The sequence below is a fragment of the Clupea harengus genome, chromosome 11 (assembly GCF_900700415.2).
Source record: "Clupea harengus chromosome 11, Ch_v2.0.2, whole genome shotgun sequence".
In the NCBI taxonomy this organism is placed as follows: Eukaryota; Metazoa; Chordata; class Actinopteri; order Clupeiformes; family Clupeidae; genus Clupea; species Clupea harengus.
The window spans coordinates 25375336-25402163 of NC_045162.1; the positions used below are offsets into that span (position 1 = coordinate 25375336).

The 26828-nt window shown below is 48.8% G+C and overlaps 1 protein-coding gene across 1 annotated transcript in view; it reads left to right on the forward strand.

Moving 5' to 3' along the window:
- The window catches only part of stt3b (STT3 oligosaccharyltransferase complex catalytic subunit B), a 40467-nt gene extending 14745 nt beyond the window's left edge, over nucleotides 1-25722 (forward strand). Inside the window, exons 2-16 of the mRNA XM_031576521.2 lie at nucleotides 4145-4253; nucleotides 6513-6800; nucleotides 7942-8007; nucleotides 9133-9232; nucleotides 13659-13757; nucleotides 13907-14053; nucleotides 14860-14908; nucleotides 16503-16657; nucleotides 20021-20232; nucleotides 20731-20918; nucleotides 21205-21376; nucleotides 21504-21677; nucleotides 23350-23463; nucleotides 23945-24151; nucleotides 24488-25722. Of these exons, the coding sequence (XP_031432381.1) occupies nucleotides 4145-4253; nucleotides 6513-6800; nucleotides 7942-8007; nucleotides 9133-9232; nucleotides 13659-13757; nucleotides 13907-14053; nucleotides 14860-14908; nucleotides 16503-16657; nucleotides 20021-20232; nucleotides 20731-20918; nucleotides 21205-21376; nucleotides 21504-21677; nucleotides 23350-23463; nucleotides 23945-24151; nucleotides 24488-24568 (2161 nt within the window). The 3' untranslated portion in view covers nucleotides 24569-25722. The remainder of the gene's footprint in view (nucleotides 1-4144; nucleotides 4254-6512; nucleotides 6801-7941; nucleotides 8008-9132; nucleotides 9233-13658; nucleotides 13758-13906; nucleotides 14054-14859; nucleotides 14909-16502; nucleotides 16658-20020; nucleotides 20233-20730; nucleotides 20919-21204; nucleotides 21377-21503; nucleotides 21678-23349; nucleotides 23464-23944; nucleotides 24152-24487) is intronic.
- Nucleotides 25723-26828: the final 1106 nt, after the last annotated feature.

A 26828-nucleotide genomic window follows, 5' to 3' on the forward strand; every position in this document is an offset into this window, starting at 1 on the left:
ATTCTGTCTGCCAGCCCCGTGCTTGAAGCCTCCTCTGGGGCGGCGCTTGGTTAGCTAGCCTGACTCATTACCAGCTCTCTTACAGTAGGAATGCTCTGCTCTTGTCAAATGTGTTAACACACTTATTAATAAAGGCCCCTTCAGCTACTGCTTTTCTTGCTTTTGTTTTCTCTCTCTTTTTGTGTGTGTGTGATTCCCTTGTGCAGAGTACAGCTGGCTCTGTCTGGGAGGCTGAGGCGGCTCTCATTATTCCTTTTTGCAGGAGCAGATTTGCTGTGCTGCTGTTACAGCTTGTAGCTCCTCCATCTGCTCATGGTTTTTCACTGATGTAGTTGTTTTAAGGTTTTTTTTTTTTAAATTGACAGACCAGTACTTGTTTTTGGCACGAGGAACGCGCCCCAAGTGCCTGGTTCTAAATGCAACTTGATCCTGGAGTATTGTTATGTTCCCACGTCCAATATTTCCACTGTCTGTAGAGGAAAAAATAGAAATGCATGGAAATGTTACACACATGCTCCCCCCACTCTTCTCTATTGTGTCATTGTCTTAGTAAAAAGGGGCAGGCCTGCGGTCACACACAAGCTCAGTTAATAAGAGTAGGTTGCCAAGACAACCTCCATATAGACTCAGCTATGGTAGCGAGGTTCAAGCACTACAGTACGGTGACATTGTTTTTGAGAAGATTATGATGATGTTAATGATGACTTGTTGTCTTGAGTGTAGTGACTCTTGACGGTAATGGAGGTAGTTCTGTCATGTCGATTAAGAAAATGCTCATTAACTGCTGCTCTGGCCGTCCATTGTCATTCAGTTTTCCTCTGCCTTTGTTACAAACATGTTAATGAATGAAAGCTAATTGCTTTGCTGATCTTATATATATATATTTTTTTTTTTTTTACATTTTGTTGTGTCAGGTTGAGACAGTATTCCCATTATCCATAGATTGGGTTGATAAAAAACCAAAACTATTGAATACTGAGTCGCAGTATCCGTAAGGAATGTTGTATTGATAAAATCCTCATTATGCCCTAATCCTTCCAGAGCACTGACTGCGGTGTACTCTTGTGCATTAGCTCCAGCAGGGATGAGGATGAGGAGGATGAGGAAGGCCATTGTTTGTGATTTATCTCAGAACTCGTCCCCTTGCCCAGCTTTATTGTTCGACTACCAACTGCGTAGGGCCATAAAATGACAGACATGTTGGCTCCATCTCAGTGAAGAAGAGGTGGATTCAATTCAGAGTGATCCCTTACTTAAACCCTTCGCCAACTGTCCCCTCCCACGGAAATCCAATCTCTCCTGGTGCTGTTGGATGGTAAGAGCTGCATTGTTAGGAAGCCTTCTCATTTCCTTCACGGGAGTTGAATTTGTCCTCTGAGGAGGAAAAAAAAAATTCAAGTTTGTTCTGTAGCTCTGGAATGAAGCGCTAGTTGCCCAGTCACCGCTGGAACTCTGGGAGAATTCTGACTCCATTCCACTGACGACAGGGCTCTGCTTTCAGCCTTGAACTACTGCTTCCTTGACCTCAAGCTCTGTCCCTCCTGTGGCGTCTCTCCTCGTGTCCATAGGATAGTCCTGCTGTGTGAAGAGTTGTGTGCAACAGCATGGGTAGCCTGCTATTAACGTTAGAGGTGTGTGTGTGTGTGTGAGTTCCTGATAACAGGTCTCTGAAGGGATGTGGTGTGTGTGAGGTGCGAGAGTGAAGCCGGTTGTATGTTTGTGCACACTGGTGTGGGAGTGCCACAATGTGGTTAAAGCTGATTGAGTGTGAGCTCCAGCGCTGCGTGAGTCAGAGCAGCAGCAGCAGCAGGGAGGCAGCAGGGAGGCAGACGGCACACACACTGTGCCACCAGTGCCAGCTAGAGGAGCCAGCAGGCCAGGGCGCCAACATCTGGTGCTGTACTGTGGCCGCATGTCTGTCTGTGTGTGGTTGGCTGAGTGTCACGTCCCCGTGACATGACCTAATGCCAGATCCCACCCTGAACCCCTCTCTCTCTCTCTCTCTCTCTCACTCTCACTCTCACTCTCACTCTCACTCTCACTCTCACTCTCACTCTCACTCTCACTCTCACTCTCACTCTCACTCTCACTCTCACTCTCACTCTCACTCTCACTCTCCCACTCTCTCTCTCCCCCTCTCCCTTTCTATCTCTCTCACACACACACACACACACACAGATCACATGAAACCACGGGCTAGCCTCTTATTCCAGGCCAGGTCCACCTCTGGGCAGCCAGGCTTCCGTGTGGTCTGGTATAGGGGTCATTAATTGGATGACACACCTGTGTGGGTGGCTGTGCATGTTACCCTCAGGCCAGGCTTGTGGACACTGGCCATCTCTCCACTCTGGTGAGCCGGCGGTTGCCATGGCGGCATATACTAAAAAAAAGCCATTTTTCTTTTCCCCTTTGCAATCTGCCTCGTCTCTTGGTGCTCTGCACTTCAGCAAGGGAGCGTGAGATCTGTGAGGGCATATCTCACAGGTGAACGGATAAGGAAGATATGACGTGATGACTGAGAGGAACAGTGGCTTAACCATCTTATTTACTGCAACTCCCAACTCACACTCTTGCTTGTTCTTGCTGTCTGCTTCCCTCTTTCTCCTTTTCCTCTCCCTCTCTCTCTTTCTCTCTCTCTCTCTCTCTCTCTCTCTCTCTCTCTCTCTCTCTCGGACCCTTCCCCCTCTTCTTTCATTGTCACTCCTTATCTGCTGAAATGACAGAGGTCCACACTTTGTCTTCATCTGTATCGGTTTTTCTTTTTTTTAATCTTTTTTTGTATGCAGCCCAGCAGATAATTCCCCTCACCGTGACTGTCACAATGCAATCTGCGCACACACACACAACCACAAATACACATTGGAATCCACATAACATGTTTCACACTCACTTTCTCTCACATGCGCAAATGTTTGACCATACATTCAATACATTCTTAAGTGTGTACAAAAACATGCGCTATCCTGTGGATTCTCAATGCAGACCTTGTCTCCTGGTTACGTTTGTATGTCCGTCCCACGGTGGTGGACACTGCTCTAGTAGAAGTCTTGTGAGGTCAGTGGACGTGTATCTATGTGTGATCTTAGACTGAGGGGAAATGAGGCGTAACTCTTTTGAAATTGAACGAGCAAATGTGGAGGCTTGTGTGTCTGCGTGTTTCCTCTCAAACACCCAAATGACACTGGGAAAGTAATATACAATCGGTTGCATTCCTGGATGGCTCTAATTTAATGCCATTTAGCTACGTATTGTGTGCTTTCACAAAGAGAGTATGGCCAAAGAATTTCACACAGAGACCTCAGTACTGCAATTGAACATCTTCATTGAAGAACTGAAGTGGTACTTTTCCCTTCCCCATTTGTCTTGGAGGTGACCTATCGAGACCAGACTACTACTCATATACAGACAGACAGAAAGTCAGACGCGCACGCACGCACGCACGCACGCACGCACGCACGCACGCACGCAGCTTGTTGTACTTGCTACATGTTCTTACTGTTGCTAGCTAAGCTTGTCGGTCTGATAGCGCCAGACTTTCCATTATGTTTTTATGAACAGGCTGTGCGTTTGGTAGTTAAGCACCTCAGGGGTGAGCGGACCCCTTGATCAAATGTGGCCTTCCTGCCTGCTCTGCTAAAGGGAATAAATGCATTAACATTTCCGCCCCGATGCTGTCAATTCACTGAGAAAACGGCATCAGACGCTGGAGGGGAGTGAAGGGAAAAATTCAATCAGCCCACTGATTAGTTTTCTCATTTGGAGAGGCGTTCTGTTTTGATTGCACTTAAATGGAATGCCACTATTGGGTGTGTTTCCCCCTCTGCACACACAGGCTGTTGGAACCCACGGGTGTTTGACCATACTTTCACCACATTCTTAGTGTGTCCAAACATTCTACACGATTCCGTGGGTCAACAATATTCTCACATTGCATCATCCAGTCTCCAGATATCACTGCCATAGAAATGCAGACACACACACACACACACTGATGCTGCATAATTGACAACTTGTTGGAGGCGGCGGTCTGCTCATTATCGTTGTCCTGTTGTACAGCTATCTGGCAGAACATATTCATGGATTTGAACCAATTCTGATTTTTCTCTCCTGCTCTCTTTCTCCCCCAACTCTCTCCATCACACAGGTTCAACTACAGAGCCACACATCACCTCACCTCCAACGGCTTTTATGAGTTCCTCAACTGGTTTGATGAGCGGGCCTGGTACCCTCTGGGCAGAATAGTGGGAGGCACGGTGAGTGGAGATCCTTGATGTGTGTGTGTGTGTGTGTGTGTGTGTGTGTGTGTTGACTGCTGAGTGGTCAAATACAGACCTGTGTGTGTGTGTTCAGATGAAGCTGAATGCTGACCTAAATACAGGCTGGGCGGTATATTAATATATTTGATAGGTCTGTCAAGTAATTACAAAAAATAATCTAATTAATGACATGCTTTGTGATAAAATTCATCTAAATTAACCTCATATATCAATTTGACTCAGATTTGTCATTGACATGAAGTGACAAAGTAAACCATCCTTGGCAGTGTTATGTTCATCACACATGGCAGATCATTCAATCAACTTGGTTTAATGAAAAACACATTTTCTTTATTTGTGATAACCCAACTCATAGTTTGTCTGAAACTAGCCGTCTAACTAACTTGGTTAAAGCCGGACTGTACTAACAACTAAAGCACTGAACCAGTCTTGCTAACATGCAAATTAATGTCACCATACGCACCTTATAACTTTGCCTGATCTTGGTCAAATGCAATGTTTTTATATGTATATATATATATATATATATATATATATATATATAAATAAATAAAAAAAGTATAGTTGAATAACCATTTGTTCTTACAGTTATGGTTAGAAATATTTTACAAATGACCTTTTAGGATTTCCAGAGGTTTTTGCGTGAGTGTTCCTTAAGTTCATGGAAATCCTGGAAAAATCATGAAATTCAGTAAATTCATTGAAAGGTTTGGGAAAAGCTCATTTGCTTGTTGCTGTGCATGTTCGCAGTTGCCCATCAATGAAATGAGAGCCCTAAATATAATGTGTGTGTTAAATATTGTGTATATGGTGTGTGTTTGTGAGAGGATGCAGATGAAACAGACATGTTCACAGCACGTACTATGTGTAGTCAAGGTGTCCTAGAGTTACCATAAATGTGTTGAAGTATGGGTAGCTGCCATTGGTTCATTTCAGCTGTGTTTCTAACGGAAGAGGGATGAGAAGTGTGTAATCGCTATGGCACACGGAGATGACACTAAAACCCCGGCAAAAGCTCACATTCTAGCGGTTACATCACGGTTATATTTCAGACCGGAGGGGAGAGAGCCCTGACATTTAAGTGAGGAGGCTTTAGAGGGCACCAGCTGTGCAGCCAGCCGACAGGAGGGATGGAGAGGAGGAGGAGGAGGAGGAGGAGGAGGATGAGGTGGATGAGGTGGAGGAGAAACGTTTCATCACTCCATAAGTGGCCAAGGCCTCCCCAGAGAGGAAAAGAGTAAGAAAGAAAGAGGGAGAAAGAGAAAGAGAGAGGGAGAAAGAAAGGGGGAGAGAGAGAGGGAGAAAGAGAGAGGGAAAAAGAGAGAGGGAGAGAAAGGGAGAGGGAGAAAGAGGGAGAGGGAGAGGGAGAGGGAGAGGGAGAGGGTGCACTAACGAGTGTGCTTCCACCTCATGAGCGCTTTACTTCCTGCCGCCTGTCTCCTGTGCCCTCTGTTTTTCTTTCCCCAACTCCTGTTACCAGTCAGCTCTTTCCTTCCTCCGCACTGACAGGTCTCTGCTCTCGCTGCGGGGGGTGAGGAGTGAGAGGGGTGGGGGTAGGGGGGTGGGGGGGGGTGTGTCTGGGCTTGACATCTGTTTTTGCAGACGGTTGGAACGGCCACTGCAGTGCCTGGCGTTAGCTGCAGGGCACCTCGGGAAATGTGTGTGGTGCACGGCCGGATGTGAGCGACGGCTACAGGCTGAAACTCAGCAGGTTGGAGGAGAGAGTGCGATGGAGAGCCATAGAGAAAATGAAGAGGAAAGAAGAGAGGGACAGGATAGCAGACTCTATAAAGTGCAGTAATATGTGCTTTATGTTCCGCACAGTGCTGAACTCATTGTGTTGCCTATCCATTCCCTGTGTGTGTGTGTGTGTGTGTGTGTGTGTGTGTGTGTGTGTGTGTGTGTGTGTGTGTGTGTGTGTGTGTGTGTGTGTGTGTGTGTGTGTGTGTGTGTGTGTGTGTGTCCTGCAGCTGTGTCTGAATGCAGGAGTTTGGGTCCTCTAGTGCCACTACTTCCAATTGTGTGTGTGATCAGCCTCACCAGTGGATCGGCCACTGCAGCACTGTTAACACTGAATAGACCTCACCCTGCTGGATAGTGATGACTCTCTGTTTATCACCTCCAACCTTTTACATTCTATCTCTCACATGTTTTAACAGTCTCTGATATTCTGTCCATCTCTCTCTCTCTCTCTCTCTCTCTCTCTCTCTCTCTCTCTCTCTCTGTTCCTGTCAGGTGTACCCCGGTCTGATGGTGACGGCGGGCCTCATCCACTACCTGCTGAACCTGCTGCACTTGACGGTGCACATCCGCGACGTGTGCGTCTTCCTGGCGCCCATCTTCAGCGGCCTGACGGCCATCTCCACCTTCTTGCTGACGCGCGAGCTCTGGAACCAGGGCGCCGGCCTGCTGGCTGCTTGCTTCATCGCCATCGTGCCCGGCTACATCTCCCGCTCCGTGGCCGGCTCCTTCGACAATGAGGGCATCGCCATCTTTGCCCTGCAGTTCACCTACTACTTATGGGTGAGTCTGTCTGTCTGTGTCTGTGTCTGTGTCTGTGTCTGTGTCTGTGTCTGTGTCTGTGTCTGTGTCTGTGTCTGTGTCTGTGTCTGTGTGTGTGTGTGTGTGTGTGTGTGTGTGTGTGATTGTAGCCCTAAATTGCTTCTTATCGAACAGTATAACCTTACACCCTAATCCACTCCAGAGGGTCTCAGCTGTCATGCCTCCTTCCGTGACGGCAGCAGGGAGGTGCTCAAGGCTGTTTCGGTTGTTCAGACAGGGACACTTTGTTACTCGTCTTTTCTCTGTGCCTCTGACCTTGTGTTCACCTCGAACAGCCTCTCCGTGTTCCTTAGCTTTCACTTCAGTGTTCCTCTGTTCCCCAGTCACTAAGGTCTGGGACATGGCACTTGTCCCTGACTGGAACAGAGGAACTGCTATAAGGGAGAAGTGTGTGTGTGTGTCAGGAATGAGTGTTGTTGGTATGTCTGTCTGTGTGTGGGTGTGATTTTTAAACCAATGTTCAATTGCATTTGTTAGAGCGACCGTTTGGCTGTGTTTGTGTTGAATATATAATTTATATATAATAGATAGATTAGATCCTGTGTGTGTGTGTGTGTGTGTGTGTGTGTGTGTTATGGCCTGAGTGACGCAGCTGTGTAGGGAGTGTCTCAGAGGAGCTGCTCTGGCCACTCTGATGCCCTGCCCTGCCCTGCTGTAATGCCCCTCCCTCCCAGGCCCACCCCTCCCAGGCCTGTATCTAGGCTGTTAGAGGGCCTTCTTCCACAGGAGTGCTGCCTCACAGCAGCAGGGTCATTAGGAGGAAAGCACTAAATAATTTACCAACCGGCCCAGAAATGGCCAGGTCTATTTCAAGAATTTGTGATTGTCACTGTGTGTGTGTGTTCGTGTGTTATTTCTCTGCAAATGCTTGTGTGCAGAAGTGGCTCTTGCAGTGTGGTCCTGCTTAAAGCCACAGAGACCGGTAGAATCTACTGTTACCTTTCTTTCGCTCTATCTTGTTTCAATGAGGACACCCTACACATCCTATTTTTGTTATATTATCAATCAATGACGTGCACATATAGAGAATCAGCAAACATCACTGTTATTTGCAGGTCTGTTGAAGTGACGTCTTTTACTTCTCTCTCTCTCTCTCTCTCAGGTGAAGTCTGTGAAGACAGGATCTGTGTTCTGGGCCATAGGATGCTGCCTGTCATACTTCTATATGGTGAGTTACACATCAACCACCTTTTATGAAGCCAGAATGAATGCGGTTGTGTCTGCAATATCATAAACACACAGAGACAGAGACACAGATCGCAAAGGGTATAAATGTAAATATAGGAACACACTTTGCATGACTGTAAATGACTGTGTGTGCATGACTGTGTGTCTGTGCGTGTGTCTGTGCGTGTGTCTGTGCGTGTGTCTGTGTGTGTGTGTGTGTCTGTGCGTTTGTCCTCGGAGTCTGATGTCTGTAGCACACCTCATTACTGGGTAGGGAGAGGTGGGGGTGGCCACTGGTGGCCTCTCCGATCTCATTAAGGAAATATGTAAAGTAAATAAACGAACAAACAGCCTCATCCATCACCCGGCCTCCCAGCGGGAGTCCCAACGCCACGGTAACCGGCGCCAGCGGCAGCCGCCCCTGAACGGCCCCAAGCAGCCAATCGCAATGCAGCCTCCCCCTATAGCCAGCTGGCATGAATAATGCAGAGGCCTGCGGCCCCGCCGGTCCCACAAGCCTACAGTGGCTGCTGGCCCAACACACACCTGAAGTGGCTGCTAGCCCAACACACACCTGAAGTGGCTGCTGGCCCAACACACACCTGAAGTGGCTGCTGGCCCAACACACACCTGAAGTGGCTGCTGGCCCAACACACACCTGAAGTGGCTGCTGGCCCAACACACACCTGAAGTGGCTGCTGGCCCAACACACACCTGAAGTGGCTGCTGGCCCAACACACACCTGAAGTGGCTGCTGGCCCAACACACACCTGAAGTGGCCTGGCCCCAGGTGGGGGAGGGGCGAGAGGGCTGCAGAGTCCTTTAGAAGGGAACCAAGTTGGCTGTGATTGGCCCGAGCAAGTGTAGGGGGGGGAGTGTGTGCCTAGTCTAGGCTTGGGTGGTCGCTCGGAAGACTTGAGTTGTGTGTGTCGTCTGTGTCTGTGTCTGTGTTTGTGTTTGAATCTGTGTTCGACTGTGTATCTAACCCTCTGAATGTGATTCATTTTCTGCACTTATTGAAGAATGTTTTAAAGTTGATGTGTGTGAGGTAATATGAACAGTGTGTTGATGAATTAATGTATTAACACTGTGTGTGTGTGTGTGTGTGTGTGTGTGTGTGTTTCAGGTGTCAGCATGGGGAGGCTATGTGTTCATCATTAACCTCATCCCCCTGCATGTGTTTGTTCTGCTGCTCATGCAGCGCTACAGCAGGAGGCTCTACATTGGTGAGTCAACTGGGTGTTACACACACACACAAACACGCGCACGCACACACGCACACACGCATACTTGCACACGCACGCATACACACATGCACACACTCACAGGCGGAGTCCGTCGTACTCATCGTTTCTCTCCGTGTGACCCCTGCTGGGTCTTTCTGAGTCACATAGATCCAAACACACACACACGTCCATGGCGCCTAAAAATACTGACCGTTACAGCTCTCTCTTCAAATAAGGGTTTGTTGCAAATGGCACACAAGCAGCCACCCACTGACAGGTCTGCCTGAGTGGACTCCAAGTCCTACAAGCCACCTGTCACACATTCTGCACACATAAGTGTTTCCACATTACACACTCATTGGGAGAGCAGCGGTCCTGGTGACGCTTGGAGCCGTTTGAATCAGACCCCTTGGGAAGGCTCTTAAGGAGCAGCCGCCTGGCCAGTGATCAGCCTCTAACCCTGATGTTCTTGCATCTTTTAAACACACACACACACACACACACACACACACACACACACACACACACACACACACACACACACACACACACACACACGGAGCCAAGGGCTCTGCCAGATACCTGCAAGCGGCATCAGCTTTTGACCTAAACCCTGCAGTTTGTTAAAAAGCCATCCCGTGGCTCAGCTTTCGGGGTGCGGCGAGTGTCGAGCGCCGTTAGAGGTGAGGAGGGCCAAAGAGCTGAAGTTAGAAATGAATGCCCTCGTGTCCAGCCCTTGGCCTGTTGTTCACACCCGGGAGAGACGAGGCCGTTCGGAGGAGCTCCTCTGCTGGATGACTCCATCGGTCTTCCCCCCCCTACTTTAACACACAAGGGAGCGGAGGTTACTGTTTTAGTTCCTGTGATGGATTGCCACGTCCTTTGCCCTCCCCCCTAAAAGAATCAGTGGAAGTGCAGACTGGTGCTGGGGCTCTGGTGCTGGGGCTCTGGTGCTGGGGCTCTGGTGCTGGGGCTCTGGTGCTGGGGCTCTGGTGCTGGGGCTCTGGTGCTGGGGCTCTGCAGTGGGCGGGGAGCAAGAGGGGGAGGGGGAGGGGGAGGGGGAGAGGGGGCGGGGGAGGGGGAGGGTTCCAATGCAGCACTGCTAACCCACACGGAGGCGGATAGAGTGCATCAATCCCAGAGGGTCACTCTCGCTCGCTCGCTCGCCTCTCTTTACTTGCACTGTCTCTGTCTCTCTCTCTCTGTCTCTCTCTCTCTCTCTCTCTCTCTCTCTCTCACTGTTGTTCTCTCTGTCTCTTCAATTTGATCTTGCTTGTCCTGTGTCTTTGTAGTCCTTTTGCTTTCATCCTCTCCCTCTACTATTTACTAGATTTCCACTCATTGAGAGAAAATTACTTCCATTCCCCCTCTGTCGCGCTCTCTCTCTCCGTCTCCACCCCACCCCACCCCACCCCCACCCACTCAGCCTGCGGGAAGAACAGGTGTGGATCTCCCGGATCGTCAGTCATCTCTCCCCCCCCCACCCGTGGCCCCAGAAGCCTCTGATAATAGATTAGATTGATTAGATTAAGGATGATCAATGTGCAGGGGCTGTACGGGGGGCCTCCAGAGGTGAGCTTTGCTGGGCTAATTCTGCAGCCTCGGTCGGTGGCCATCCCAGAGGCCAAATGTGAGTGTTGGAGGGACCGTGCACCCCAGTACGGCAGCCTCACGTGGACAGCAGAACAGCACAGCACAGCACAGCATCTTCATGGACAGTGTGTTTCCCCACAGAATCAGAACAGGCCAGAGTAGGAACACTACTACTGTGGCAGTGGTGCTATCTGCCTGAGGCACTGTGTGGTTGTTTGGAGTCAAGTAGGTTTTGGCCGTCTCCCGTTTGGTGATATAAGGGTTTTGTTTTCAGTGATGGACATCAGTGCATTGAGGAGGGAGAGACGAGGAGGAGACGGCTGTGTGAGAGGCAGAGTTGAAGAGGAAGAGAGGAGGAGAGAATTGAGGGGAGGGGGGGGTGGAAGTGAGGGTGAACAGAGATGGAGAGGGTACAAGGGGAACAGAGACGGCACTGAGAGAGGTGGAGGTGGAGAGGTAGAGCAGACGGATGAAAGGGGGAGAGAGAGGGGGAGGTGTCAGACAGACAGATGAAGATGAAGATGAAGAGGAGCGGATTGACAGAGAGGCAGGCGGGTAAGATTGCTGCTGGTGTGGAGAGACTATGAAGCAGAGGCAGGAAGCATAGCAGTCAGTCAGTCAACAGTGTTCTTTTCACCTCTCCCTCTGTGCAGCTCAGACATGGAGAGGGAGGGAGGGAGAGAGGGAGGGAGAGAGGGAGGGAGGGAGGGAGAGAGGGAGAGAGGGAGGGAGAGAGGGAGGGAGGGAGAGAGGGAGGGAGAGAGAGAGGGAGGGAGAGAGAGCGATACAGGTTGATGGAGAGACGGGTAAATTGCACATTACTGCGGCAGGTGCGGCAGATGAGGGTGGTCTCGTTCAACCGCAATGATTCAAATCAAAGGCTGGCGCCACCGCCACCACCAAGCTCTGTCACCCGCAATCACACACTGTCTCACACACACACACACACACACGCGCCAATCACACACTGTCTCTCACCAGCACACACACACACACACGCGCGCCAATCACACACTGTCTCTCACCAGCACACACACACACACACACACACGCCAATCACACACTGTCTCTCACCAGCACACACACACACACACACACACACACACACACACACACACACACACACACACACACACACACACCAATCTCACAACATGACTCCTCGCACACACAGGCCTCACACATGCCACTTTCAGGGTTTCTGACTGCACATTTATCTGTGCCCAAGGCTCTCACACACACACACACACACACACACACAGCACTCTCATCGGCCCTCCAACTCGCACCCTCTTTTTGCCAGCGTACCCATACCCACAGTTTTTCAATGTTCATCTGACACACACACACACACTCAGTCTCCACCGCGCTTGTGCTCATCAACAACCGATACTTAAGTTCTCACAATATACACGCGTGCACACATTTTATTATATGCATCTGCTGCCTGGTGTGTGACCATTATTTGTGTGTGTGTGTGTGTGTGTGTGTGTGTGTGTGTGTGTGTGTGTGTGTGTGTGTGTGTGTGTGTGTGTGTGTGTGTGTGTGTGTGTGTGTGTGTGTGTGTGTGTGTGTGTGGTAGTGACAGACGTGCGAGTGCTGTAACTGTTGGTTTTGTCAGATGGTGTTGTCAGCATCACTGCACACATCCAAACCCAGATACAGCATACAGACATGGATGAGCTCAGCTCAGATAAGAGGCAATCACCCCTACAACATATGCCAACGTATACACACATTCTTTCTCTCTCTCACACACACACACATATCTCACTACCTCTTCGTGCACATGTTTGCATGTGTTCACTGCTTAATGCATTATACATTTACATGTATTCATTTTAGTACATGCCTTTATATAAAGGGATTTTCGGTACAGATACACATTTTATTATCAGTTTCATGATCAGTTGGCGAGTTCAAGTTCTTAATTTGCTTAAGATATGCAGGCAGAAGAGTTCCTGCGTGGTGAACCCATGACCTTGGTCTTATTGGCACCTTTGCTGTACGAGTTGAGCTCCAGTAGTGTAGCTATGTACTGTACATGTACGCTTCCCACAATAGAAAGATGAAGAGCAATGGGAGTGATGTTCTGTCACACTCAACCTACCGGCTGTCTTGGCCCTGTATCAGCTGTCGGCAGGCTCACCTCGGAGAGCGGTGTGAGCTTTGAGCAGACACGTCGACCATCACACCCGCAGGCCCACTAGTGCTTTATCCTGTGCAGCCCCAGAGCCTCACAGCAGTGCACACACACACACACACACACGGCAACACTCACACTCACACTCACGCGCATTAGGCCTGCTGAAAGGCTGATGATTGCAGCTTGTAGTCTTTACTTTTTTTCTTTTTTTTTCTTATGATATTTCTCAAACGGGCGTTTTTTTTATTTCATGTCGCTTTGTCTCGTATTCCGCTTGGGTCCTCTCTTCCTCTCCCTCTCTCGCTCGCTCTCTCTCTCCCCGGTGGCCCCCGTGGGGAGCCCGCGCCCCAGTTTATAGATCACGGAGTTCTTGCCGAGGCCCCATTCTCCCAGCGCTGGGGCCCGCCGGTCTCCCGCTCATTAGCTTCACACAGCTCTCTCCCCCTGCCCAGTGCTCTTTCTCTGTGCCCCCACCACCCCCTGCCAGAATAGGGTTTGGATGAATCATAGTCGCTTAACCAGGATGCTTGTGAAGGAGGATGTGTGGGACCTTTTGATGTACTTCAGGGTGTGTGTGTGTGTGTGTGTGTGTGTGTGTGTGTGTGTGTTTCAATGGGACATGATGTGCTGTGACCGTAATAGTGTCATTTTTCAGCCGTTGTGGTGTTCTCTTTCTGTCTCCTCCAGCCTACAGCACATTCTATATCGTGGGCCTGGTGCTGTCAATGCAGATCCCCTTCGTGGGCTTCCAGCCAATCAGGACCAGCGAGCACATGGCTGCAGCAGGTAAGGCCCGCCTCCTGAGAGGATGAGGGGAGAAGGGACTCGTCACGGCTGAACATCAGAGTTGAGCTACTATCAGCACGGCCTCATTTTGTGTGTGTGTGTGTGTGTGTGTGTGTGTGTGTGTGTGTGTGTGTGTGTGTGTGTTGCAGGTGTGTTTGCGTTGCTTCAGGCGTACGCCTTCCTGCAGTACCTGAAAGACCGTCTGACCCGGCAGGAGTTCCAGACCCTCTTCTTCCTGGGGGTGTCGCTGGCCGCTGGGGCGGTCTTCCTCACGGTCATCTACCTGACATACACAGGTGAGTGTACACACCACACGGACCTCACTCAGATAAGAGAGGCCCTAATCCAGCATACTAGGTTGGGAGTGGACCACATCTACTACACTGTACTGCCACTTTATGGGAGAAGGAGACCATACCCCACAACATCTATCCTAAAATCTACAGCACTTGCACTCTTGTCAACCCCAGTAGCAACCCTCCACCTGCTCCAACACCACCTGCTCCAACGCCTCCTCCACCTGTGTTCTGAGACACAGACCCTGAGCCGCAGCCATCCTGCCGTGTTTTTCCTCCCTGTCCTCTCCCCCCGTTCATTACTCATCTCTTCGGCACGGCACACGCGGGGCCTGCGAGATCTCATTAGGGCCCTGGTTCCCCCCCCTCCCCTCCTCTCCTCTCCTCTCCTCTCCTCTCCCCTCCTTCCTGTGCAGCACTCAGCACCGCCCTTACTGGAAATCAATTAAAAGGCTGCTCGACACACACCAGAGTGGGAGGGAGGGAGGGGAGGTGACTGGGAAAACATCTCCCCATCACCACCAGTTCCTCTGAGCCGGCTGCAAACGCCCCGCCACCCAAACTCCCTTCTTTGGGTTCATTAGTTTTGTTGTTTTAAGTATGACTGACTGATTTGGGTTTTGTCTGGGTGTAACGGAGTGCTTTAATCCTTCCCTGTGTGTGTGTGTGTGTGTGTGTGTGTGTGTGTGTGTGTGTGTGTGTGTGTGTGTGTGTGTGTGTGTGTGTGTGTGTGTGTGTGTGTGTGTGTGTGTGTGTGTGTGTGTGTGTGTGTGTGTGTGTGTGTGTGTGTGTGTTTTGTGTTTCAGGCCACATCGCCCCCTGGAGCGGGAGGTTCTACTCACTCTGGGACACCGGGTAAGTGCAGGCTTCCCAAGCAGGCCAGCAAACAGAGGCCTTCACATTCACCTTCCAGAAGAATCTAATCTCTCTAGCTTCACCCACATCGACTCCACAAGTCTATATTTACCAGCAGACACAACCGTCAGAGAACAAATGAGGAACTTGCTCTTTGCACAAACATTTTATATCCCGCCCCCCCCCCCCCCCCCCCCCCCCCCCGCCCAGCCTTAAAACAACTTGCAGCAGAATCCCGGTCCAGTGTCACTTGCTGTTAGCAGTCTTGTTGTCCGTGTCAGCAACAGTAAAAGCCCAGCTGCTGGATGCCTCGTGCGCTAGTCTGGAGTGGCCCGCTCCTCCTCGCGCCCGGCTGATGTAATGGAGGACGACAGCGGGTGCAGGGAGCATTAACCCAGCTCTGGAGTCTGGACATTACTAATGCCCCCCACAGTCCAGTAGAGCAGACGCCTCTCCACTGTGGCCCTGTGGACATATAGAGAGAGGACACAGAGGGGGGCGGGGGTGGGGGTGGGGTGTCCTTGTTGTGTTTGTTTTCTCCTAAAGTGCTGCATTACCCACTTAATAGCTGAGGTACTTTCATTTGGCCTGTCATAAACTCATAAAAGAGAACCAGCCATCTCACGCCCCCTAATCTACGGAGATAAGGGAAGGTATTGGAGGGTCTTACTGAGCCAAAATCAGCCACCTGAGTGCATCTGCTGCACTGCAGATGAGAGAGAGAGAGAGAGAGAAAGAGAGAGAGAGATTGGAGAGAGAGAGAGAGATTGGAGATAGGAGATAGAGAGAGGAGGGAGAGTGATGGAGAAAGGTCAGTGTTGGAGATTATCTGCTTCCTCACTGAATCAGATGGGGAGGAAGAAGTACACAACCTGTCAGATAACAGGATCACGCTCCTACACTACACACACGCACACACACACGCACACACACACACACGCATGCGGTGTCAGTGTCAGCGTCTGACACTTCCACTTCCTCAACAGAGATCAGATGCCGTCCCATTCTGTTTCATCTCAAAGGCAGACAGACAGAAAGAGGGGGTGACTCTCTTCGAACCCTTACATTGCATCAACCGTCTGCACTATTGAACTATCACCTCCCCCAAAATAAATATTTAAAATCAGGGAAAAGGGGGAACAAAAAACAGGGGGGGGGAGATGGAAACTCCTTGTTCTCCTTTCTGTGCCCTTGCAGAGTTGGTGGTGTAAAATTGATGATGTTTATGTAAAGTTAGCGCTCGGCGCCAAAGCTATCAGTATTAAACTCCCCCGTGATGTGTTTTACAGCGTGTTACCACGCGGCGTACCGCTGACTAATAGAGCTCTTCTCCCATTGAGAAATATTTGCTGTTTAGTGTTTACTCCTGCCAAACCGCTTAGCCCAAACAAGCCCCCCCCTGGCAAAGTGAGCCACTTCAGCACAGTCATTTAACAACACCCCCCTGTTTTAATAAGTGTGTCCAACTGAAAGCCCTGTGTGTGTGTGTGTGTGTGTGTGTGTGTGTGTGTGTGTGTGTTTGTGCGTGCGTGTGCGTGTGCGTGTGCGTGTGCGTGTGCGTGTGCGCGTGCGCGTGCGTGGTGTCTTTATCCAGGTACGCCAAAATCCACATCCCCATCATCGCATCTGTGTCAGAGCACCAGCCCACCACCTGGGTGTCGTTCTTCTTCGACCTGCACATCCTGGTGTGCACCTTCCCAGCGGGCCTGTGGTTCTGCATCAAGAACATCAACGACGAGCGCGTCTTCGGTAAGCCCAGTTTGGGAGAGACATTGGGGAGGGAGGGGGGGGGGGGGGGGCTAGAGAGCGTTGCCAGCGAACGCTTTTAGGGCATGCATTTTTAATCGCACCTTTCGCCCCTAATACACTTCCAACTGATCACGGAAACATTTTTATTTGGAGCACTCCGCCGAACTGAGCATGAATGTCAGAACAGAGTGCTACCTGCAATAGACCTCTTAACTTTTAAACAGGTTCCCAAACCAGGCCACCAGGGACTGAGAAGGCTACAGTGGTCAGTGCTGTCATAGTCTTGTAACGCGATGCATGGCCTTACATTAAATTGGTTAGACATTCAGGGGATTTGATGTGTGCTGGGTTTAGTTTTTCTAGTAATGTTGCCCTTTTGGGCAATTGTGGAATATAAAAGTCTGCCTTTTCTCTTGTGTTCGATGGATGATGAAATGGACGCTTTAGACTCCATAATGATATGGCCCCTTTATGGCAGGGGCCTGCCACAGCTAATGTACTTTAGTTTGGGCTTGTATATTGTCCTATTTCAAGTCCTTGGGATGAAGTTCACAATCCTCGTATTGCAAGCAAGCCCCCGCAGGGAGTTTAGTTTGGCGCTGGTCTGTATTCATTTAGGTATTTACTCTCTCGGAATATTCTAGAGATGCGATAGGTTTGGACAAGAGCTCTTAGTGCATAAAGGCAACAGTTGTTAAGTGTCTAGTCCGTGAGGCATCCCACTCAGTGTATTTTGCGGCTGTCTGTAATCACTAGACAGTCTGTGAGTTCCATCCAGTGTGGTTCCAGTGCCTCTCAATAAGGGTTGCAAGTGAATGATGAGTCACTCCCTTAAGTAGCCCAGCGTTTGCCCACACAGTGCGTCACATGTCCTCATAACCGGGTGACTTGAAATCACGCAGCGCCCCAAGAGTAGACGTATGTATCTGTGACACTTTCTGCCGTTCAGCTGGTAAATGATAGACATTTGGACCGTGGACAAAAGGAGCTTTATTCATCCCCTGTAGCGTATCCCAATGTCATTTACTCGCTCGCCTCGCTCGACCCCCAACCCCTCATCATCGTTGTCTTTTCACCGCGAGTCAAAATAGTTTTTAATAGCGTTAAGGACATAGAAGGCCTTTTCATCTGACTAAGTGCGCAGTGGAACCTGTGCCTTCCATTTAATCGAACGGCAGCCTTTCAGAGAATGGAAGGCCAGGGCTCCGGAGGAACTGGAGTCGCCCTGAGGGAGGTGGTGTCGTGTAGCCCCCCCCCCCCCCCCCCCCCCCCCTCACCCTCACCCCCACCACACCCCCCTCAAGCCCTGCTGCAAACATCGTGTCGTGTCTCTGTAGCAGGCGAGAGGATAGAGACGCATTATTAAAGCGCATGCATGGTCACTGCTCCCCGTCACCTCCATCTGCCGGGGAGGAACAGACATATTAGCTTTTTGGCTCTCGCTGTAAGGTTAGGCATTGAGCCTCCACTGTTTCTGAGCTCCGACTCGAGAACGCCGGAATTGGATAAAAAACACCCTGGCCAATCTTTCATTCTCCGCAGCTCCCTGTAGAAATGCGTAGTTGCCTAATTACTTGTACGATCAAACGGAAGAAATCCCTCTTTGTGATTGCTGCTTTCATGTGCTGCTTGGCCACTGGAGTTAAATGCTCTCTTCCTGATCTCATCAGTGCATTCACTTGGTGTTTAAACTGAAATGACTGACTAGGATATATGAACACTCAATGGCTTTATTTGTAGTGTTGTCTTGTAGCTTTCTTTGATGAATGCCAGATATATGCACATAATGCAAATTCATGTAAATTGGGCCTCGTGCAGGCAACAACACACAAGCAGATTTCCTCTTCTTTTTGTTCTTATTTTGTCAGTGCCCATTGATTACTGGGATTCACCATTTCCTTTAAGCTAACAGAACATTTTGCTAGTGGTCGAGATCAGTCCTGCCAAGATAAAAAAAGAGGTTTCTAAATTCGAGGACCATAAAACAAGCACATATCACATCAAATTTACGCACATGGTTACGTTTATTTAACAGTACATCAATTTCGCTACTGCTGAAGTTGTTCTTCCAGCCTTTTTTGGTGCCATCTCTCCAACTCTTGGGCTTGTGCCAGAGTATTTGCATGGCACAGGGCACAACACCTTCCTTTCTTTAGTGTTTAGGGGGTGTAACCTACGCTAATAACAAAACAATCAGCCATGCGCCTCTAATCTATGATCAAGCGAGATTATTCAGCACACCAGAGTAAGAGCAGATTTGGGTGGTGAAGAACATTTGCTGCCTCTGGAGTTGAATAAGGAAGTTTGAGGCCCAACTTTCTCTGATGACTGCTGCTACACTTAGATCTTTCACTAATTAGGCATCCTTCACTCCGGCGCTTCTGATGAGTCGGCAACATTCAAAAGATTCATCTTTTATCTGTGTTTATGCGCAGCTTCGGATGAGTCGGCAACATTTCAAAGATTCATCTTTTATCTGTGTTTATGTGCAGCTTCTGAGTGTTTAGTTGATTCAGTAGCGTGGCTGTGTGAAGGCACCTCCAAACTGTCTAAAATCTAATACCTCCATTAGCAGGAAGGGAAGGGGGGGGGTCTCAGACAGCAACAGCACTTAGTTACCCCACAGCTGTTGTATGTGGGGTTAGGAGTGGGCCTAGACTTCACAGATTGGAGGGTTGGTTCTGTGCAGTAGTTTTAGCAGGACAGTAGCTGGAATTGGGCGCATCGAATTGAAAACACCAGGATCAATGTTGCGATGCACAAAGCCGCCTATTCCATATTGATATATTTCCAAGTGTTTTTATTTTGGGCATGCAGGCATCCAATAAATAAATGTGTTAAGTATGGATTAGTTTCAGCTCATTATTAATGGAAACGCATATGGTTTAGATCAGAGTATCAGTTCAAATGTGTTGTTGTGGTGGACACCCAGGTATCCGTATTGGAAGCACTGAGATCACCTACCTTAGAACGCGCCGAATGAATAAGCTGGATAAAAGCCTGTTCATGAATTCAGTGAATAGCTTGCTTCCTCTCCAGATCCCTCTACTGCTTGCCTTCAGGCTGGATGAGTCTGAACGGAGAGATTTATGTGGGGATTGCTGATTTAATGTGGGGATTGTTGATTAAATGTGGGGATTGCTGATTTAATGTGGGGATTGCTGATTTAATGTGGGGATTGCTGATTAATGTGGGGATTGTTTTTTTGTTTGGATCTATACCTCTCTGTCGTTTTCTCTAGTCACGTGTCTTGGTTTTACTCGGCAGTGCCCATTTTTGACACCAAAACTGTGTAGTTTCCCTGTGGTCCTCTTTAGTCCGTGACTGTGATGCTGACCCACGTCCCCCTCTGTCGCCCCCTAGTGGCTCTGTACGCCATCAGCGCGGTCTACTTTGCGGGCGTGATGGTGCGCCTGATGCTCACGCTCACGCCGGTGGTGTGCATGCTGTCGGCCATCGCCTTCTCCAGCGTCTTCGAGCACTACCTGGGCGACGACTCCAAGCGCGAGAGTCCACCCGCCGAGGACAGCAGCGACGAGGACGACAGGAAGAGCTCCGGAAACCTCTACGATAAGGTCAGCAGCCCAGGCCAGCCGAGGGACTCGTGACCGTTTGTTTGTTTGTTTGTTTGTTTGTTGTTCATCTGGTTTAATGGCGCCAGGCGTCATTAGCTGGCTGGATGTGATAAGACCGAGTTTCGCAGGGCAGTATGGGCCAGATTGATTGTGTCCCTTCGCTGGGTAGACTTACAGCAGAGTGGGCAAAGAAACACCTTGTTATTGCTGTAGCAGCTTTTAGTCCTTTTTTTCCTGAGAGTCAGTATTGATGAGTCACCCTGTGCTGGACTCCAGGCCTTCCGCCATTACTCCAGCACACACACACACACACACACACACACACACACACACACACAGCTTGTTTTGTTGCTTTGTCCTTTGAATGTGCTGATGGCTGCAAGCTGTTGCCAAATGCTTTACTGCTGGGTGACTTTAGCTCTTTTTCATCCCAACTTGTGTTTGTTTGTTTGTTCGTGTGTGTGTGTGTGTGTGTGTGTGTGTGTGTGTCCCCTGCAGGCTGGAAAGGTGCGTAAGCATGTGTCAGAGCAGGAGAAGGCCGAGGAGGGCTTGGGGCCCAACATCAAGAGCATCGTGACCATGCTGATGCTGATGCTGCTCATGATGTTTGCCGTCCACTGCACCTGGGTCACCAGCAACGCCTACTCCAGCCCCAGCGTGGTGCTGGCCTCCTACAACCACGACGGGTGAGACACTCAGTCCTCCAATGTCACCCTGGAGCTTAGTGGCCATATAGTACTCAGATTAGATTTATGCTGTTATTTTTTATGCTTTTGCAAGGTGAGGCGATATGTAAATAGGCATAGGAACATAGGTTTGTACCGTGCTGAGAAATAATCTCATGCAATATGATATATGAGAGCGAATGTGGTCATACTGTATGTTGACAGTAAGGATTGGGACACAGCTAGCGTGTAGCAATGTTAAACACGTAGCTCTGTGCTCAACATGGCAAGCGCTGTTTTCTCACAGATCTCGGAACATTCTGGACGACTTCAGAGAAGCATACTACTGGCTCCGGCAGAACACAGACGAGCACGCCAGAGTCATGTCCTGGTGGGATTACGGTTACCAGATCGCCGGCATGGCTAATCGAACGACGTTAGTGGACAACAACACTTGGAACAACAGTCATATAGCACTGGTGAGGAAACGGTCTCGCATCCTACAATTGTGTGCTGCTGTCTGTGTTTTTCACTGCCAGAGAAGTGTGGCAGTAGAGCCATCTAGTGGTGAGAAGGTGTTAGTATGACCTGTTGTTCTGTCTGCAGGTCGGCAAGGCAATGTCATCGAATGAGAGCGCAGCGTACGAGATCATGAAGTCTCTGGATGTGGATTACGTCCTCATCATCTTTGGCGGTGTGATCGGCTACTCTGGCGACGACATCAACAAGTTCCTGTGGATGGTGCGCATTGCTGAGGGAGAGCACCCCAAGGACATCCGGGTGAGTGGCCGCGCTCGGGACCTGCTCCCACCACGAGTGGATCCTGATGGGCTACTGGGTGGAGGAATGAGGGGTAGTCACGACTACGGCTACGAGGCTGTTGGGCTTCAATTATTTTAATTTGATTTGTGTGCCTTCCAACATAATTAGTGTAAACGCTGTCAAGACTGCTGATTCAGAATCAGGGATGCATGTAAAAGGAGAAACTTGGAAACACTTGAGTTATTATTCAAATAACCTCAAAAAGATTATAAATATAGTGTTGACATTGTTAGTGTGGTAAATGAAAGTGGTTCATTTTTTAATGGATTATCTCCATGGGTGAACAAGGCTCATTTTCCACCACCATCACTCCTGTCTTTCAATGACACTTAATGTTAGTTAGTCTGAAAAGATCATGTTTAAAAGGCTCATTTATCACTAGAAAACCCTTTTACAGACAACTTTGTATGGCTGAAGACTCTTGCGCTGTTTAAGGAAGAAAAATCAGCACTTGAGGAATTGGTTATGGTGAAAAACGAAGTGCTTTCTTCAGAAACACAAGACATTGGCAAGACACTGAAGATGTCTTCCAAAGGAGTGCAAAAATATCCCTCATAGAACAGTGCATGCCAGCACCTTCTAGTTTGAGAAACAGACTAGTGAAACAATGTGCCTCATAGGTCCTCAGCTGGCAGCTTCATTAAATACGGCCCATAAAACACCAGTCTCATTGTCAGCAGTGGAGAGGCTCTGGAATGCTGGCCTTCTAGGCAGAGTTTCCAAGAAAAAGCCATATCTGAGACTGGCCAATGAAATGGAAAGACTCAATTTTTGGAGAAAGAGATATAGTAGGTTGAAGGTGATTGAAAATATCAGATAAGTCGAAGTTGAGCTGTTTGGATCACAGAGAAGGAACTGAAATGAAAAGATGCTGGAGGAGTGCTTGACACCATCTCTCAAGCGCACTAGAGGAAATGTGATCCTCTTTGGTGCTGGTAAAGGATGTCATTTGTACAGAGTTAAAGGATTTTTTAACAAGGAAGGCTAACTCCATTTTACCATAAATGTATTGCCATGCTATACCCAGTGGACGGCTTTTGACTGGAGCCAGTTTTATCCCACAAGACAGACCCAGAGCATCGCCCCGAATGATGCAAGACCTATTAAGTGAAGGAGCAGTCAAGCTGTAATGCTGTGAAGTTTATCATCGCTGCAAATGGAGGATTCTTAGTGATTTTCAAGCACCAAATTGTTATTTCAAGCAGAAATCATTATTACTTCTAACTTTGACTGTGGCCTGACTGTATTTTTTTGATCAATTTTGTGCCTCATTTCATGGGTAAAAATCCAAGATTCCCTGTCATTTTCTGGGTGATTCCAAACTGAACAGTAGTGTCTGTAAACGAAAAGTCCATAAACGATCATCGGTTCAGTTTTGGAGCGTGGGCCGCCCTGACGCGTCTCTTCCCCAAGCTAAACCCCGCCTGTGCTTGTGTTTGGAGCGTGGGCCGCCCTGACGCCGCGTCTCTAACCCCGAGCTAAACCCCGCCTGTGCTTGTGTTTGGAGCGTGGGCCGCCCTGACGCGTCTCTTCCCCGAGCTAAACCCCGTCTGTGCTTGTGTTTGGAGCGTGGGCCGCCCTGACGCGTCTCTAACCCCGAGCTAAACCCCGTGTGTGCTTGTGTCCCCAGGAGAGCGACTACTTCACACCGCAGGGAGAGTTCCGCGTGGACAAGGCCGGGTCCCCCGTGCTGCTCAACTGCCTCATGTACAAGATGTCCTACTATCGCTTCGGCGAGATGCAGGTAAGCACCCTGCTCGGGCCATCTCGGCTGCGCTCGCACAGTCAGCCTTCCTGCAGGGAGACGGGGTGGGATTGATGGAGATTGGTATGGATGAGCCTAACCCCTTCATTGGGGATGAAATGGGTCACGGTGCACACCGGGTTCCGCTCTTGTTCGCGCACAAAATAATCTTGAACAGAACCAGTTCAAGAACCCGTTCCCTATTGGTCGAAAAGGCGCCAGCAATGATCTGATCACTAGGAGTGTGCATTCGCCAGCCAAATAATGCTGTTACTACTGAAGATATCTATTTCATTAAAAGGCAGGCAGCCTGTTTGATCTAGTTTGGACTTATTGATTTAGAAAACAGTTCTCCAGTATCCCGCAGAACAAGGTCGTACATCTGTTTGGGTGTGGCAGCATCTGTTTGACTAGTTAAGCTACAGAGACACTAAACCAACTGATCCCGATGAACCTCCTTATACTCTGCCACCCTCTGCAGCTGGATTTCCGCACGCCGCCGGGATTCGACCGCACGCGGAACGCCGAGATCGGCAACAAGGACATCCACCTGAAGCACCTGGAGGAGGCGTTCACCTCGGAACACTGGCTGGTCCGCATCTACCGCGTGAAGAAGCCGGAGAACCGGCAGGGCCTGGACCACAAGCCCCGGAACCTCAGCCAGAAACAGAAGTACATCTCCAAAAAGGTCAGCCCCACGGCTGTTCATTACTCCTCTCTCTCTTTCTTTCTTTCTTTCTTTCTTTCTTTCTTTCTTTCTGTCTCTTTCTTCATTTCTTTCTAGCCAATCTTTTTCTATCTTTTTTTTTTTTTTTTTTTTTTTGACTTGGCGTAAATACACATCTTTCTCCTGCGCACTTGTGTCTTTCTCTCTCTTGCTGCCTCTGTCCTTGAAGTGACCTGACCGACGAAAGGAACCCGTTTACCGTAGTAGAGTTGGTGGCTCATCAAATGTGTGTGTTTGTGAATGAGTGAATCTACAGACGGTCCAGTGTAACTCTCTCTTTTTCTCCCTCTGGCCTAGACCTCTAAGAAGAAGAGGGGTTACATAAAGAACAAGCTCATGATGAAGAGAGGCAAGAGGCCGAACAGAAGGTCTGTTTAACTGCCACCAGAAGGGACAGGGAAAAAAATAAAGACGCAAATCTCAAAGGACAACTTCGAAAAAATAAAAAATACAAAAAAAAGAGACAATGAAAAAGCAGCAAGCTAAGTAATCCACCAATCAAGGCGAAGAAGAGGAAGAGAGAAGAGAGAAGAGACGGCCGTTGTCTGAAGAGGTGCCGAGAGGAGGTAGTGTGCAGCACGAGGTTGCAGTGCTGGGTTATGACGACATGGAGCTCTGCGGCCTGAATGCCTCTGTTTATTTGTCTTTTTGTTTTCTTTCGTTTTTCCTGTGGGGGTTGTTAGGAGAGGGTGGGATGGGATGGAGGGAGGGAGGGAGGGAGGGGGAGAGAGAGAGAAGAGAGAGATGAGCAAAGCCAGAGCGAGTCTGCAGCCCATGTTTTTGTTTTTATTGTGACCATTATCATCATCATCTGCACTTGGCATGTGTTCCTTCTGTGTAGTGAGTCTCTGTTCGACGTGTTGGCTTTTGTACTTGAATGTTTTGATAGTACTGGGCAAGTGGTCTTTACATCCCCCTCCCCCCCTCCCCCCACAATCACCACCACCACACCATGTTCCCACTGATTATCCCACTGATATGATAGAAGCATATGGCCATTTTAGAGAACAATGCCATGTTTGATGAGAGTCCCAGCCGTGTGTGGCCCCTAAAGGTGGTGGCACCAAAGATAGTTTGTTGCTCAGGGCAAGAGTGATTGTGGGGTGGGTGGGTGGGGGGGGGGGGGGGGTGGTTAGTTAGTTTATAACCAGTAAAGGTGGGGTCCGAGAAGAGGAGTGATGTGTGTAGATCAGTCACTCTGAATGCTCATTCTTGAATTGTGTGCACGCCCGCCTTATTTAAAAAAAACAACAAAACAAAAAAAAACAACAACCAATTATAAAGGATTTCTAGATGAAATATGGGCAGTTTTTCTTGGGTAATTTTTAAAATGTATTTGCTTATTTTTTTTTTTTTTTTTGTCATTTTGTTCCTTCCTACTAGTGTTTTTTTGTTTTTTTGTTTTTTTACTGATTGTAAAAAATTGAAAGAAAGCGTTGCAATAATATCTAAAAGTGGGGAGGGGAAAACTTAAGAAATGAAGTTCTAGATTTGTTTGGTTTAATATAAATAATAAAAGCCTCCCATTCTGATGTCCTGCTGCTAGGCTTCAATCAGTTTATTGGCTAGCGTCGGTAGCACCCTGTGTGTTTGTGTCTGCATGTGTGTGTGTGTGTGTGTGTGTAGTCAGGCAGTGAGTGCAGCCCACCATCTTGATGCACTCGTCCACACCTGGCGCCCAGTCAACCGTAGTAGGACTGTGGGCCCCAAGTTGCTGTCTGCTGGACTTAGTGCTTGAGTGCCCCGTGGCTTCACCTGCTGTGCGTCTATGGAGAAATTTGAAGTTTGAGAGCTGTTGTTGTTGTCTTGTTGTTCCTTTTGTTTCTCCCCCGTTCAGTCTCTGAACAGTGAAATTATCCACACATTGCTACATGAGATCATTTTAGGTGACTTTGTTTTGTTTGGTTTCGTTTAGACTTTTCCCACACACCCTAGTTCCAAGGGCCACCTAGCCCTGGTTGTCGTAGTGAAATTGGTCTTAATTGTTTACTTGTCCACGAGTTCTTGTCGCCCCTCCACACCCCCCCGCTTCTCGGTCTGCAGCGCTGCTTTCGCTTGGTGTATTTAGTGTGAGATCGCCATGACGGAGGGACAGAACGGTCATTCAGTTACTGCAGAAGAAGGACGACACTGGCCCCGGAAGCCATCCACGGAACATCATATTGAAATCTCTTAAAGACCAAGACAAGGAAAAACAGAAACGAACTCAAAGGACTCAGACTCTCTCTAGGGTATTTATTTACACAATGCTGAAGCTAACAGAAGATAGCCTTCCAACACGAAATGCAAAAATTGTATTTTTGTTTTTCTAAGTCAAGGTTTATTCCTTCAATTGTAAAAAAAAAAAAAAAAAAAGAAGATGGATGCTGTTTTGAGAATGAAATGATGCCTTTGTGATTAAAGGAGTAAATGACTGTGTAAGTCTTGACACATTTTTGTAGTTTTTCCAGCAACACACGGTCATGAAAAGTGGGGCAAGGTTGGTGAATTTAAAACTTCAATGGCCAGTCCTGTGAAATGATGAAAAGTGTTGATCGGTCAAATATTGTAATGTTTAATTCCTGTCAGTTGTGAGGTTTGATATAATACTTCTGATGGTGATAAAACCATGTTTTACTCCAAAAAAAAAACCTTGTTC